At 35.7% G+C, this 17,294-nt stretch overlaps 1 protein-coding gene across 1 annotated transcript in view; it reads left to right on the forward strand.

Annotated features, from left to right (window-relative positions):
• St8sia6 (ST8 alpha-N-acetyl-neuraminide alpha-2,8-sialyltransferase 6) overlaps window positions 1-14,253 on the forward strand; it is a 116,810-nt gene extending 102,557 nt beyond the window's left edge. The window contains exons 6-9 of the mRNA XM_076872893.1: window positions 5,422-5,566; window positions 9,191-9,303; window positions 11,767-11,859; window positions 13,791-14,253. Coding sequence (XP_076729008.1) covers window positions 5,422-5,566; window positions 9,191-9,303; window positions 11,767-11,859; window positions 13,791-14,253 — 814 coding nt within the window. The remainder of the gene's footprint in view (window positions 1-5,421; window positions 5,567-9,190; window positions 9,304-11,766; window positions 11,860-13,790) is intronic.
• Window positions 14,254-17,294: the final 3,041 nt, after the last annotated feature.

Raw genomic sequence — 17,294 nt, forward strand, 5'->3', positions numbered from 1 at the left:
GTCCAGACCAATGCTATCTGGATATTATTGGTTTTTCATCTGCCACGGATTTTGATCTGATCCATCCAGACAGGCCCCCATTTGTCAATGAGCCTTTGAAAGAAAAGCTTCTAACAAGACAGACCTGAACACACGGAGTATGGCTTGAGCATCAGAGTGGAATGTGTTTTTCTCTCTTATCCAGCCACTCTTCCTTGGAATTATATAATTCCAAGCCACATTTGAATTTTGGGAAGCCAATGCACACTGCTGAGTTATAACTAAACAATTAGAAGTTGCAAATCTAAGATCCTTCAAAGTGCCCCTAAGCAGGCATGACTTGGTCTCAACTCCCAATGCTGAATTATTCCTTCTCTCCCACTTTCCACATGCCTTAGCCACTGGAGCTGCACTCCCAGGCCCCTCTGCAGATGTGGAGATTAGCAGTCTGCTTGGTCACTGGGGCATGATGACAGTGAGGAGGTGAGCATGGAGTCTATTACATGATTGACATGAATAATAGTAGAAAGACCCTCTGAGCTCACACAGCCCTCTTTATTAAGTGCTTCTAATTATGAACTTGAGAGTGTTCTAGAAAATTCCACTGGGAAAAGATTAAGGACTTCAGTTCTGAGTTTTAATCCTGCTTAGTACCTTACAATTCATCCTTCTAACCTTCCCTACTAGATCATAAACACTCTGAAGGCAAAGTAAATGATTATTTTGTTCACCAGTGTGTAGACAGCCCCTCATCGTGTTCAGTATTCAATAGAAGCTAAACAAATACGAACGAATGAGTAAATATGTGATCTGTGACCTTAACTTTGTGATCCCGAGTGGTCCTCAATTGTGAAAGGGGAATTTTTGATTGTATCTATTTTGTTAGATTATCAGAGGGCTTAAATGTAATAACCTATATAAAATATTCAGCACATAGTGAGACTGGGCTAGGTGTTTGTTATTGGCATTATTGGTCAATTTGTGAATTGTATAATGTAGGGTGGGACCAGAAGAAAGGCAACTAGAAAGGGCCATCAAATTTCTGTTTGTTATAAATTTAAAGGAAATGAAAGGGATCTTAAGAAAAGAGGGTCCGTTGGTATATATCACTTTGCCCGTATGCTGTGGTTTCGTGAAGGGGAAAAATGGGTTGCTTTATTAGAAACGGTTAGAATGGCAAGCATGTCTTTCACATTTCCACAGGTGCTTTTACGTTGAAGCTCCTTTTCCAGGACTCTCATTAGAACCACAGAGAATGAATCCTAAATAGAATGGTAGTTCTTTGTTAATAGTTAGAAGGTGCCTGCAGCCTCTCCCCGCCCCCTGCCCTGAGTGGCCCACATCTCATTAGGGAATCTCAGAGAATTTAATAAACAGAAGAGATGCCTGGGAACCATGGGCTCAGATCTGGAGGTCGTTAGTATTCAGTGTGTCCAATAGTGTCCTGACTGCTATAAGCCTTAAGGAGCCATTAACATTTCATGAAAATCCAGGTAGCATTCCATTTAGAACTAAAAGACAATTTTGACCTGAGACTCTAAATGAATGAAATAAGAAAACCAAAAATAAAAACAAAGGAAATAGCACTTGTGGTGAAAAAGAAAAAAGGAATTTCTATAAACTTAAGAAATATCCTTTTCTTAAAAGTGTATTTATTAGACCATCTGGGATACAAAATGAGTTGGTACATTTTCAGATTCCATATTTATAGATCAAGATTAAAAATAGGAAGCTGGATTCTACCCAGACCAACCTACTCCTTGAAAGTTAGGCACTTTGGGAAGTACACGAATTCTTCTGAATTCTGGAACTCTGTGCAGTCCAAGGAATCCTGATTCTTTTCTGGGGGTAGGGCATGAACTGTGTGTTCTCTTTTGAACCTGGGTTATGGGAAGGAAGTTGCTACATGTGAGACCCAGCAAGTGTTTAGGGCACATTGACCAGATCAATTGATATCCCTGGTCCCACAGAGAACCCTTTACATCCTGTATGGAAAACAAGAGTTCATGTTTAATTATATCTGGATAGAGTTTTGAAGCATTTAACGTAAGTATAAATGATATGGTAGCTTTGGGGTTGTGACTAGGCAGATTGTGCAGCCAGATGATGCTTGGATCACTTTGCTTATGAATGACTATTATATCATGGTACCATTTTGGAAAGCATCCCAAAGGAAGAGGAGTAAATGACAACATTATTCACAATTTCAATATACTCTCGTGTAAACTATCAAGAACTTACTCTCGTAAGATGCAGATTTGAGTTGTTTATAACCTGAATTCCTTGGTCATATCACTTACTGTCTCTCATCCCCAGTTCTCTCATCTGTGAAATGAAAATAATAGTATTTTCTGCCTCTACAAAGTGGGAATCAAAGTGGCCATGAATGAGCAAATGTGGTGGAAAGAATACAGTGCTTTGTGGATGCTTGGCTTGCCCCTGTCAAGCTGGCTGGACATCAACTCTTGTGGAGTGTGGAACTTCACATTAGAGATAGTTTGAGCATCATGGAAATGGTGGATTTTCCAATTAACACTAACAGTATTCTCCATCTCATAATATCTCCACCTTTTGTTCACAAGAAGGGAGGAATTGCCATACTCATTATTGTGAACATATCTAGTTCACTTTGGAGTGACCAAAGATCAGAGTTGATTCTTCTTAGGCTGATAGAAATGGAATAACAGAGATTTTTTTTAAAAAAATCTGTTTTATTTTGTTGATTATAAGCAGCTCGGTTTTATGTTGCCACTGGCTGTTACTCTGAGCCAGAGTAATAGCTGGGGAGTGACAAAGAGCAAACATTTATCATTCTGTAGCAGAATACACAGACTTAAAAAGTTTAATTAGTTTGTGACTAAAGGCAGGCTTCAGAAATGATATTTCAGATTATTATGCTGATATTTTCCCCAGCAGATTATTATGCATAATTAGGTATTTAATTTTTTGTTGTTGTTAGTGATTTCTTAAAAAGTATAAGGAGATTGGCTAACCTCTCTCTGGTACATTCATAAAATGGAATATGATTGTAGCAATAAAAAGGTGCAACACGGAATGAATTGCCAAAGCAGTTAGGCTATAAGGGAAGTCTTACACAAAATCACATTATTATATGATTCTCTTTATTATATTCTATATCAGGCAAAACTGACCTGTGGTTAAAAAAGTTAGAAACCACAAAAATGGTTGCCTCTATGACTGAGAAGGGAGTAGAGAGGTAGGAAGCATTTGGAGGTGAAGTGTACCGAGGACAGCAGTCTATTTTGAATTGCAACAACTACAACAAAAATTGGTAGATAGATACACAATAAGGCAGAATTAATAAAAAGTCAATCATAAAATATAGCTGGTGCCCAGTTTCCAATTTTTTCAACTTTCCTGTAGGTTTGAAAATTTTATAACAACATTTTTAAAAATATAATTTCAGAAAAAAAATTATTAATATAAAAAAGCACCATGGGAACTCTGGTTAATGTTTTTAGTGATGCAATATTCTTATAAGCACGAAATATCCTTAGAGACATTAAGTTACTTGTCAAAGGTAAATGAGAATTTATTACATTGCAGTTTCTCAAAAAGCTGGATAAAAGAGACACTTAAAATCATAAACACATAAAAATTTCTGAGTTTGCAATGTGTCACATGAATTGCTACCAAATTAAATTTATAATTAAATACTACTTAGTACCATGTTGTTGACTATGCATCGTTTCATTTTTATTGTTTCTTTTGTTAATCTCCATGAATTCTCCTTCAGAAATGATAGGTTTTAAAACACAAAAAGGAATAAGCAGGTGACAGAATTCAATTAAGAAGAATATACCACAATGAGTCCTACTATTATGTATAATTGTTATGTACCAATACAAAATATGGGGAAAAGGGGGAGAAGATGTACATTTTTGTGAAATAAGTTAACTGATAATGTAAAGCACTTTTGAAAACCTTGACCTTGGGGTACAAATAATACCACCTTGTCTTTCATCCCTTAAGAATTATCAGAATTCAGAAAGACTGAATTTAAAATGAACATGACAAATTAGAGCATTGTATTTTTTCAAAAGGACAAAATTCAGTAGTATGCCCTGAAGAACCAAGAACCAGTAATAAAAGTGTATAATGGGAAAGGACCAATTATAATCAATGTCACTGAAGTCAGCTCTAGCAGAAGACTCACTGTCTGTTCTCCCATGGTGGTATCCAGCTTGCATACATATTTTTAAAGTAACATGGAGAAATAAGTCAGGGTTTAAAGAGGAACAAGGTGACTAAGATAATGGAAAACTACTCTTGTTAGGAAAAATCTGAGAGAAGAGGAAATTCTGTCAAGATTGAAAGGTCAATCAAATGTTTGATTACTGTTTCCAATTATATGGTGTTCCTAAGAGAAGACTTTAAACTATCAGAGAAAAGGGATTTAAGATCTGGTTTAGTTTTGCAAATGGAAAAATCCCCAGACTTTGAGGTTGATTAAACCCTGGAATAATTTATCAAGAGATGTTTTGGAATCTATGTCCCTGGAGAATTAAAAAATTAGACAAAATATAAATCCTGAGCAATTTGACATTCACCTGCTACAGGCTGAGGGCTAACTCAGATGATCCTTGAAAACACCTTGCTGGATCTGCATTCTAAAAATAATGTTTCATTCTACAGTAATAATTTTGAAGTACAGCTTGATAGTAATTAACATTTTCTGGGCTTCCTGTAAGGAATTATAAGTTTACATTCATTTCACTTAAAAATCAGTACATTTAATGGCTTTTCTTTACCTTGGCTGTGTCTCCTACAAATTGATTGTGTGTTGTGATGGTGATACTGTTCTTAGTTTCTGTATTTTTATAATTATTGTAAAATAATTATACAGTCTTCCCCCTTTATCCTCAGGGGATACATCACAAAGCCCCCAGTGGATGACTCAAAACTCTATCTTACCTTGTTTTTCTTATGCATACACACCTAAGATAAAGGTTAATTTATGAGTTGGGAAGAGTAAGAGATTAATAACAATAACTAATAATAAAAAGAACAATTATAACAATGGACTATAATGAAAGTTATATGAATATGGTCCCTCTCCTTTGAAAGAGTCAAGACAAATATTAATATTCTTGGATTGCAATTGACATGGGGCAACTGAAACTGTGGATGAAGGAGAGTGCTCTCATGCATTCTTTCATTTCTTTTTCTTTCTAATATTATAATAACATCATTACAGGATGTTCTCACATTTACAAATGTTATTCTCCTGAGTATTTTATGTTGGTGAGAAGACCCCCTACCGGGTCTGTTTCAGCATGCTCCCCGCCATTTTTACCCTGTCTTTTGTCCACCTTTGGAAAGTCAGCCCGTGGAGCTCCCCTCTCGCATTCTCCACTGTGGTCTCTATTTTTGGTGTCCTAGTCTCTTTCCTCAGCTCACTTTCATTCTTACCCATTGCAGAGCAAAACTTACTTCCTGTTGTGATGCTATTCAAAACTTCGTGGTTTCTCAAAATAACACTCCTGTTGGAACTAACATGAGCTATGAGGTGGAAAGTAAAAGAACAATCCCGATCGGAGAGAACATTTTTCATATGCTTCCTGCGGTGAGTAAAGATTTGTTGTGGGTAAATTTTCTCTCACTTCAAATTGTAACTTACAGTAATGAATGAATGGTTGGATGATTAAAATACTGCCATTTTCTGTTATGTTGTATAAAATATGTATAGTGAAACCTTTTTAAATGGCATTTTTTTTATGCTGCTGGGGATTAAACCAGGGGCTTCACGCATTCTAGGCAAGTGGTCCACACTGAGCTGCATCCCCATCCACAGAAGGGCAATTCTGAATGTGGTTTGGCTCTAAGGGAAGGACATTTGTCATTTATATCTACTGACTCTTCTTGTCTCTCAATGAGATGGGGCACTTGAGCTTTCTTCATTATAATTACTGTAATTACTGGGGCTTGTGCAGATACATTCACTTTAAATACTGGAATAAGATGCTTCTAGTTGTCAACTTTGGTGACTACATCAATTCCTTCACGAAGAAACTGTAGGTTGATGTGGCTTATCTTTGGGAAGTAAATATGTAAGAATTTGTGGAAAATAAACAAATATTCATAATATAGAGATTATTGTCTGCCCTGTGTAGCCAAAGCTCCTAGAACATTCCCCACTACATATACTTGTTAAGAAAACAAATCAGTAACGATATGGTTTTCTATTGCTAGACACAAATGTGGAAAAACTTATCACTAAATACAAATCCAAACTTGGAGAAATTTTTGTTACGAAAATCTGGTTGTGTATAAACATACTCTCAGGCATCTTTTCATGATCCATTTAAAAATTACGAGGCCAAATCAACGTGGTCCAAAATGGAATCACAGTTTGCCAACCTTGGGATATTAGAGTCTTATAATTAATTCCCTTCTGTTGGACTTTTGACTTCTTTCAACTAACCTATTGCTGTTCATGTAAGTTGCTTTGATTTTTTTTTTGTATGAAAATTCAGAGAAAGGATAATTTGCTGAGAATGAATGAGAAATAAACAGAAAATGACGAAGGAAAAAAATACCCCAAGCTTTGTGGAAAAGAAGGGGGACAAAAACTAACTCATAAAGAAAATAGTTGGCAGTAGAGAAAATTTTTATGAAGACAAAATATGGTCTTTTGAAATCAACAAAATGAATGTAATTCATGGTCTATAGTTGTACAGACCATGTTTCTTCAAGAAGGAAACTCATTAAGCTTTCTCGTGGTGCAGTGGAATGGCCTATAATTGAAAATTTAATAACAAAAGAATATTTCTGTTCCTTATTAGGAAGGCCTTGGAGAGGACTGCAGTGGGCAACTCTTTACCCATGCAACTTCTGCTAGTGTGTATCTTGCTGACCAGCAAGAAGCACAAGATCTTCTGCCTCTCACTTGGCATCTTGAAAGAAATAGCATAAGGGTTGATAATCTGCATGTGATGAACAACTGCATCCAGTTTTGACTAGTTTGGACTAGTGGGGAAATGAAATTCTAGAACCAATGCAACCCCTTGTTACTTCATCTTCCTTGGATGGAACTCATAGTATAGTTGACCACTTTCCTACCTTGCTGCATGCTTGCCCACCCTATTCTACTCTGCCCCTCCACAACCCACAACCCAGTAGAATGGCTGGGCACACAGCAGATGGCAAGGAATGCTTTTGAATAAATGGTGCATAGTCACTTTCTCCAAAAACTTGGTAAAGTTACTTGAAAAGGAAAACAACAAAGTTGATTTTCAACCAGAGTGAGCAATGAGCAGGCTGTTGAGCCATGCAAATTTGCATTTTCTTAGGAGGTTTATTTTAGAGTTTGTAATTTATTTCATCTCCTACTGAACATGAGATCCCAAAGCATATGGATGTTTCCCCCCAGTTGACCAAGAAACCATAGAACGCAGTCATTATTTTGAGTGCTTAATTTGAGATATATATCCCTCAGTAATCTTTTCTATTGTACCATAAAGAGCAGATTTGCATTTTTGTGTTCTACCCTATCTATAAAATTCAGAATTTATTGAGGTACCATTGAGTGAACACTGTCTGAAGACATCCTGAGCTGAAAGTTCAGTGACATGAAGTAGCCTGAGGTATCAGAGAACCATTCATTTAAAAGGCAGGAGCTGTGGTAGGCATTGTGGATATGAAGCGGAATAAGTCACACAGTTACATTAACCCTGTACTCACTGACTAGTAAGAAACTGCACTAGAAGGTTCTCTGGAGCAGACTGCTTGGGTTCATACAGGGAGTGCTATGCTTCTCTGTAGCTGTTGCTTAAATTCATGCGTCTGTTTTCCCATCTGTGAAGTGCTCATGAGATGGTTGTGTGGATTAAATGTGCTCATAAGTTATACTCTTGGAATGGTGCCTTTCGTGCAATAAGTTTAATATGAATGGTAAATTTTACAGACAAAACTTACAAAGAGAGAAGTACAGGATCAAAATTCTCTTGGCTGGTTGGGCATTTCCCAGATGCAGCACTGGGAGCAGGTGGCAGCTAGTGACTCGGGGCTCTGCCAGCACTCTGCGCTGCCCAGAACCACATCAGCCCTGGGCTGTGGACAGTGGTGTTGGTGAAATGGCTTGGGGGAGGGGTTTTGTCTTAGACTTTATAGCCTTTGCCATTTTCAGTGGTTTCAATACCAACACCATGGCTGGTTTCAAGACACCAGCAGTTTAGCTGGCAACTCATGGAGTTCTTGAATATTGCTCAGTTGGCTCCTACAATCTGAATGAGGCAGCTCCAGCACACTGCTGGGTCTGCCCTGGGGAAACATAAGTATGTACTCACTGTGTACATTGTGCAAGACTAGATATGGAGGGAAAGATGAAGGGAAATGGAAAGCTAAGGAACAAAACAACGTTGATGCCCTTGAAGACTTACATTCTAATATTAGAGACAAAGTAGAAGGACCAGGACGTCATCACTGTGGGGTATGAGCTGATATTATTGCTGCAGACTCAAGTACACATTATTACTTTAAGGGAGTGACCAGAAAAGGTGAAGTGCACTGTTGAATTGAAACGTTATATTTCAGATTGTGGAGGACTCTGGGAAAATGGGAAACCTTGTGGGATAAGCGGGGTGGATTCTAGGAGGAAATAAAAAATTCTCAGGCCTCTGAAATTGATGTGAAGTATGTCAGCCCAGAGTTAGGAGGTCCCCCTGAAGCTACCGGCTGATCATTTGCAGAACCAGCAAGCATAAATCTAAACCATTACTGAGCCTGAAGCTCTATTTAAGATGCACAGGAAACTATTGCTAAATTACCTATTAATTTTATGCCTTAGAATAAAAGATTTAATGCTACTTTCTAACTTCTTTATATTTTCCTTTTTTTGTGTGTGTGAAAATGTCCATTTGTTGGAAAGATATGAAATTTTGCCACTCCATTCTACTACTTACATGATGTATGAGATATATATTATATTTCGCATGCAAATATGTTATACTTTGTGCTCTGACATTTTATTGTATATATTATGTGGTGTCTTTTCCTCTTAAGAGAAATCAAACAGGTTTATGGAATGATATTTTATTAGAAGCCATAATAAGTTGATCAGTTTGCTGTGCTTTTTTTTTTTCTTCTGCTTAGCATATATGAAGAGTTAAGTTACTGGAATTAAGCTGATGGTGTTTGTGGCTCTGAAATGAATGGTGTTTCATGCTAGTTTTCTACTCTTTTCTTCTAGTCCCAGCCCTTTGTGGAGTATCCTTATAACCAGTGTGCTGTGGTTGGAAATGGGGGGATTCTGAATAACTCTCTCTGTGGAGCTGAAATAGATAAATTTGACTTTGTTTTTAGGTAAGACTTGTCAATAGTTTCTTGGAAACCAAAGATCATTTGGACAAAGGGGGTAATGAAAATATACCCTGTGTCAATTTTGATTTTTGAGTTGTTGTTGTGTATGCTAAAATCCACAGATTACCCAGGTAGGCTTGCCTGAATTGTTACATGGCTCAGGAGGTTCATACCATAAAGATGAAAACGTGCCATCTTCATCTACTGTTGATGGAAAGAAATCATAGGGAAAGAGGGTTTGGGATTACAGGACTTATCAGGGCCTTCACCACTTAAATGGATAGCATTGCTCCCTGGGAAGGACTCCAGGGAGGAGTAATTACCAGTCTCATCTGACCTTGAAGATCTTTTTTTTTTTTTTTCTTACAGAGAATGTCAGAGAAGTTGTTCTCCAGTAGCTAAGCAAAATGCTGATCTTGACACTTTAAGCCATGAACATCATTGTTTAGTTTTTCTGTCTTGAAATTAAAAAAAATATTTTTTGCAGGTTCCCTCAATTCTGGTTTTAAATCATTTTTATCTTGATATTTCTAGTTTACAAAAATAGAAACAAAAGCGGTTTCTATGTGTGCCTCATACTAATAAGCCATGCTACAAAGCATTTCCACTCTCAAAGTATGACAGAAAGGTGATTCATCCATCTGAGGATGGTTTTCAATTGAAATGCACCTTTTTAAAGAGTTGGAAGAAGCCTGTTTCTTTCAGTTTTAGGAGTATTGATTTCATATATCAGAGGTCTTTTGATCCCTCATGCTTTAGCATTACCCCTTTTATCAGTTGAAAACAAGATTATGATTTTTTCAATAAATAGCTCCTCCTCACTTGAATCTCATTTTAAAATTTTATGCTGAAGAAAATGACAGACCAACAGTTATTGAATGTGTTCTTCATGGTCAATGTTAAGATAGCCATTTCGGTCAAATTCCCAGTGTGGAAAAACCCATAATGAAGATAAATAACCCTTCTTGCAATAGACTTTTTACAGACTTAAAATTCCCCAAACATCTGTGTTGACTATTATGTCTAAACATTGATTTTACTTTATAGCAAGTATAGGAGATACAAATTTGGGTTCAAAACACAAACAAACAAAACAGTCTCAGCAGCTATTTCATTTATAACTCCAAAATAAATGCCTTTGCTTCCAGATTTTACTTTTGCTGATGCCAGATGTTTTTCTGAACAGAGAGTTCCTTTTGAAGTTGGCCACTCAAACTGAAAGGCAAAATGAGGGTCAGGTGTGGTCGATGTCATTAGAATTCATTTAATTTTTTAAGATAGTAATTATTTTGCCTATGCATGTTGATAGTTTATAAGAAAATTTGAAAGCTGCTTATTTTTTTTCCATTTCAAAAAATTTGGAGCTACAACTTAAATGTGTAAGGAATGAAAATTAGCCAATAACTATACCATTCCTATGCTACAACCATACTATTGTGACTGTGTATCTATATGATATGTAATATGTATATTTCCCCTAGGAGTTTCCTGTGGTACTATCTTGGAAATCACTTTTGATTCTTCAAAAGAAAGGGACTGTGGGTTGATAGAGGAGGCCCACTAATAAGGTCATTGCTTTGGCCTCCTATCTATAATTGACATTTACTTCCCCAAGGCACCATATTTATTTTCTGGTGTATCTTTTGTATCAAAGAGGAAAGTGCTTGTTTCATTTTTCCCTGTGTTTCATATGGCATGGAACAGAACATTTCAGCCTCAGTTACATTATTTTAGCCTTCCTTAGGAAGCACTTGGTGTTCTCTTTTTCTGCTTAGCTTTAAAGAGATAAGCCACTTCAAATTTCAAATATATTTAGGGAGTCAGAACCATCTTCCCCTTTTCTCGTTATTAAAATATACTCTAAATTAGAATTCTTCACTTGGTTTTCAATGTAAAAACAAATTAGTGCTCAAAGGAAGATGAGAAAATCAGTATGTCATCATCACTATGAGAACATTAAGATTTTATTTATTAATGCTATAATTTGGTGCAAAACTGTCCATATGGAAATTGGGAGAATTTGATGTTTTTATATAGTCTTTGTTTCTGGAAGATGCTATTACCTTGATTGCAGCACCTCAAATTTTGTTTTTAAGTCTGTAAATTAGTTATCATACCACTGTGGAAATATAATCAATATAAGTGATGATTTTAATAAAAGGATTAAAGTCTCTTCAAAAGCTAGGCAAGGTGTAGTTGTCATTTCTGGTTTTGATGCTCATAAAATGTACTGAAAATATTGAAAGTACTTATAAATTTGTATATTTTACATAACATTGAAATGTCAGCTATGAGTTCAGTACTTATTAAATAGTTTTAAATGGAAATCAAATGAATTCTGAGGTTCTCTTTTAAGAGCAATGATTTTCTCTGACATAGGAACATTTATCCTAGGTTTGGATATATATATAGATACTTGTTTCTTACAAGTTATATTTTGAAAATAGTTTTTCTTACATATTTCAGATGTAACATCCCTCCAATCAACGGAAATGTTAGTAAAGATGTTGGCAGTAAAACCAATCTTGTGACTATAAATCCCAGTATAATAAATCAAAAGTAAGTATCTCCAAGTTACATAATTGTTCAAGAATACTTTTTCATTGTTTAACATGTTTCTCAGTCTAAGTGCTAATCTCTTTGCTAAGGATGACTTGCAATACAGCTGGAATGACTTTGGGGGAAAATACAAAAGAATACATTAGCAAATTTTGACATCCTACAGAGGTTGTGGTTCATCAAAGGTATGACTCAGTTGTGCTCCTAATGTCATAAGCTAGATGTTTCTGATCAAACGAGAACTTATTTATCTCTTTATCCTTTTTCAATACTAGTGAATTTATTCCCTGTTCTTTCAGAGTTTTAGCATTATTTTAGCATTACTCTTTTAATTTCGTGACACTTTCTTCATAAAATTTATTGTATTTAGACATTTGGGGGTAAGCCCTAGGACAGCCTGGCAAAATACAGTTTTCACATTGAATAGTTTATCTCTGACAAAATAATTCCTGTGGTCGGCGGGGATGTGGGGAAAAAGATACACTCATACATACACTGCTGGTGGGACTGCAAATTGGTGCAGCCAATATGGAAAGCAGTATGGAGATTTCTTGGAAAATTCGGAATTGAACCACCATTTGACCCAGCTGTCCCTCTCCTCGGTCTATACCCAAAGAATTTTTTAAAAAAGAATACTACAGAGACAGCCACATCAATGTTTATAAAGTCACAATAGCTAAACTGTGGAAGCAACCTAGATGCCCTTCAATAGATGAATGGATAAAAAAATGTGGCACATATACACAATGGAATATTACTCAGCAATAAAAGAGAATAAAATCATGGCATTTGCAGGTAAATTGATGGAGTTAGAGGAGATAATGCTAAGTGAAGTTAGCCAACCCCAAAAAACCAAATGCTGAATGTTTTCTCTGATATAAGGAGGCTGATTCATAGTGGGATAGGGACAGGGACCATGGGAGGAATAGACAAACTCTAGATAGGACAGAGGGGTGGGAGGGGAAGGGGGGGTATGGGGTAATTAATGATGGTGGAATGTGATGACCATTACTATCCAAAGTACATGTATAAAAACACGAATTGGTGTGAATATACTTTGTATACAACCAGAGGTATGAAAAATTGTGTTCTATATATGTAATAAGAATTGTAATGTATTCTGCTGTCATATATAAATAAAAAATTACATAAAAATAATTCCTGTGTTTCATATCTGCAGTGTGGCTGCTGCAAAATGTTGATTGGCTCATAAAATCCCAACCATAGGTTTACTTTGTTGTTTTCATCAAAAGTGACTGATGATCATTATTAATAGAATATGCCCCTCCAAACAGTTCCAGAATCTCTTGAGGGAAAACTATATTGTACCTGCCTTCCAAAAGCTTACTTTAGTAGATACTGAAAAATCATTCTCATTGTAACACTTACTAAGGTATCCTTTCTGAAATATATAATAGTGATAGCATAATACATACAGAAAATTTTAACCTAATATAAATGGATACCTAAATTTGCCCACATGTGTTTCAGGCTTTCTAAAGGAAATTTCTATTTTATAATTCAATATTTATAATATGTGCACAAATAACAAATGTATAGCTCAATGAATTTTTCAAATGCTTGAAAAAAATTTGATTGTACATTTGGAAGACATTAAAACATCAGAAAGCAATGTTAGAAAAAGGTGATTGAGGAGGACTATTAAATAATACAAGAAATGTCTATCCAGTAAGGGGATGGTCCAGTAAGAAAGTAGAACTTGAAAACCTAGATATTCCAAGGGAGATATAACTCTTGATATTTTCATGATGCTTCCATGATTTTTCAGAGTTCATAGTTCAGCTCTTTGATACATGGGGTAATAAATGGTTCTGTTTTTTGACTAGAGGTAAACTCATCCTCATGTTCCCCATATTGTTAACTCTGATTATTATTACCTTGACGACTATGATTTTTTAAAAATTTGGCAGATACCAGAACTTAAAGAAGAAAGCAGAATTTGTGCAGGATATTGCAACCTACGGAGACGCATTCCTTCTTCTGCCAGCCTTTTCCTATAGGGCAAACACTGGCCCCTCCTTAAAAGTGTACCACACACTCAGAGAGTCTAAAGCAAGACAGAAGGTTCTCTTTTTCCATCCCAAGTACCTGAAACAGCTTGGCCTTTTCTGGAGAACTAAAGGTGTGGATGCATACCGCTTGTCTACCGGCTTGATGATCGCAAGTATCGCAGTGGAAATGTGTGAAAATGTGAAGCTGTATGGGTTTTGGCCCTTCTCTAAGACTGTGGAGAACACACCTATCAGCCATCACTACTATGACAATAAGTTGCCTAAGCGCGGTTTCCATAAGATGCCCAAAGAATATAGCCAGTTCCTCCACCTTCACATGAAAGGCATCATCAAACTACAATTTGGCAAATGTGAAACATAGCTTAAACAAAGTTTCTTAAAATGAGAATAATTCTTATGTAATGCAGTAGGTGAGTAACTGTTTCCAAATGCGAAAGGAGGCTGATATCCAGTATCCTAGGAAGATCTCCAAAACTTGGATTAACCAAAGCTCCCCCACTAACTTTGCAACCTCCACAATCATTCAAGCATTCTCATCTTAAATTTCCTACCCTATTAAGTAGGGGTCATGATATATGGCTCATGAAAGTGAATCTGGTGAATTTGCAAAAATTCTTGGCAGGGCAATTGGTGTGAGGTAGGGACTCTAGGACTATTTCCTTGTTTGTATTTACTACACATTTCTCCCCTCACCAGACTCATTATGAAAGGTATGTTCTCTTGGAGGTCCTTTCTGAAAAGAATAGCTGAATTTCTAGTATCCATGGGGTTTCTCTTTATTAGTAACAGACTTCTCTTTATTAATAACATCCTTCCCATTTTTCTTTCTGTCTTCAAGCATACATACAACAAAATTATGTAGTTAAGCAAGAAATCATTCATTAATCAGGAATGAAATTCTTTTCTTTGAATGGCCAACAGTATGCCTGCTTATGATTAAATTCACCTGTGATATCACCAGTGCTGGTGGGGTTGGATTTGGGCCTTTTCTTTTCCTCCTTTATCTACATGTTTAATCAGTGTTTATGATTTTATATTAACATCCTGCTTCACTCTTAAGCCTTTTTCTCTTCCACTACAAGATCTATTTCAAGGACATGAATAGTCAAAATACCCAGTCTTTCTTACCTATTGTCTGTAGGGGTCACTTAATTTTAAGAAAATATTAAAAACAGCTATTTCATGCCAGGCCCTGTACCAGGCTTTGTGGGAGGGATATAAAGATGTCTGCCCTAGTAGGAGGAAGCAGGTGTGTGTATCAACTGACCTGATACAATAAATGTTATGTCAACAGTTATAAGTAAAGTGCTAGAAGGATCATATTCAGGAAGAATTAAATCTATTTCTGTAGAATCTATTTCAGAGATTAGTTGATTTCAGAATTAAAAGTAAAAATGAATAAGTTTTTATCAAATGAAGAAGATTCTAGGCAGAGGGAACATGAGATGATGAGACTATTCGAATGTAGATCATAGTTTTTGCCTCCCCAAAAAAATACCAAATGAGGAGAAGGTACAGTGTATGAGGCGGGTGGCTTGGGCCTATGTCTGTAAAATGAAAATAAGTCAGACCTGACCAGTTTCAGAGGAATGCATTAGGATGACAACACCCAAAACTTGCCATGCTCACCTGGAAATATGTTATGCCTACATGAGAAATGAGGCTAATAGCTTAGCCATTGATAAAAAAATAAAGCTTAAGTGGATATTGCATATTTGCATTTTCACACCATTCCATTATGAGGATTTCTGCTAAGCTAAGTCCACTGAATAAGTTATTTGGCTTACTAAGGAATCACAAGCATATACTCCTGCTCAACATTGTACCTTCTGCAAGAAGACTGGAAATAGACCAGTCAGAATGACAAAATAATTATAAATATAATCTATGAATTATTACATGAGCCAGATGATTGTTTGGTTAAATGTTCACTTTTAAGAACACTGTGCTGTATCTTTATACTTGACGGTTTGGGTTATTTTGAGTTCATATTTAAATTCATCCCTCTATAGTAAATGAAATTTGTTATCTCTATAAAATTGATGAAAATTTCATATATAAATATTTTTCAAATGGAAAATGCTTTTTGTTATGTAAATTCTAATTTATTTTTGTTTCTTTCCTTTTGTGGTGATCGTGTGGCTCTTTTCTATTGTTCCTAATAGATTTAATTAACAGGTTTTAAGTAACCTATTAGCCGCATCAGTAATGATTCAATCATGCTACTAGCAATGGATTCAGAATAGATCAGAACACTCTAGTATTTTACAGTTAGTAAAATGTTTTTCTCAGAATATTTTATGGCAAGTAGAAATAAACTATTTTTGATGATATTGGAAATACATGATTGCTGAGTTAAAAGAATATATTGAAGTAAATTATTAAATAACAATGTGGGATCTTTACATATTACTTAATAAAAAATTACATATTGTTTGGACATGTAGTGCCTACTTAAGTTCTTCACATATAACATGCTATTTTAACTCAGGAAATTTTCTCTAGAATGTTAAAATGGAATTTCCAATGTCACAGATATGGATTTCAGAAATATTCAAAATATTAGGAGATCAAGGAATATAATGATAACCATGTGCCACGTCCTAGGAAAAGTTCAGTAGGAAAAAAGTGTAGATTTTTTTTGTGTGTGTGTGGAGAAAATGTAGATCTTTTCCCATTCACTCATCAGAAGTTTATTTCTTTTTCAACTTTTGTCCTAAATGCATGTTTGAAATTTTACCACTTTGTTTAGCTTCACATTAGACAAATATCCTTAGTCAAAAAGACATCAGGAGATATCTTGAGACATAATGGTAGTTAATCTCCAAGTCTGCAAGATGGAGTTCATAGTTTTCTTTTGTTCTGATATCAGTGAAAAGTTTACAGTAATTCACCATTACAGAATCAAAACAGCTGTTACTTGTTCTGCAATTCACATATCTGATGTGTACTCTATGGTAAAATTCGTGCTCTATCATATTTTGTGTGTTGTGTTATCATGCACCAACTATATATGCCACAACATATGCATCCTTTATAACTCTTTCCCAAATCTGCAGCTGTGATTTCAACACGGCTCAGTTATTGGCCATTATTTAAAGCTTAGTCTATATATGTTGAAAAGAACTAAAAGCAGGGGAAGGTATGTGCCTCTTTCACATCATAACGTTTCCTTCCTGCAAGAGCATGTGTTCCATTCTGATGTGCCAATGATGTCCTTTGGTTCCAAAACAGAACATTATATAGAACTTTCTAAAATATGATAGAACATAAATTTTGGCAAAATAGCATATCAGCTATATAAATTTTAAAACAAGTTGCAGTTCTTTCTGTTCCATAATGATAAATCTTTGCAAGTTTTCCACCAAGATCAGGACACAAAGAAAAACTGAGAACTCCTTC

The sequence above is a fragment of the Callospermophilus lateralis genome, chromosome 13 (genome assembly GCF_048772815.1).
Source record: "Callospermophilus lateralis isolate mCalLat2 chromosome 13, mCalLat2.hap1, whole genome shotgun sequence".
In the NCBI taxonomy this organism is placed as follows: Eukaryota; Metazoa; Chordata; class Mammalia; order Rodentia; family Sciuridae; genus Callospermophilus; species Callospermophilus lateralis.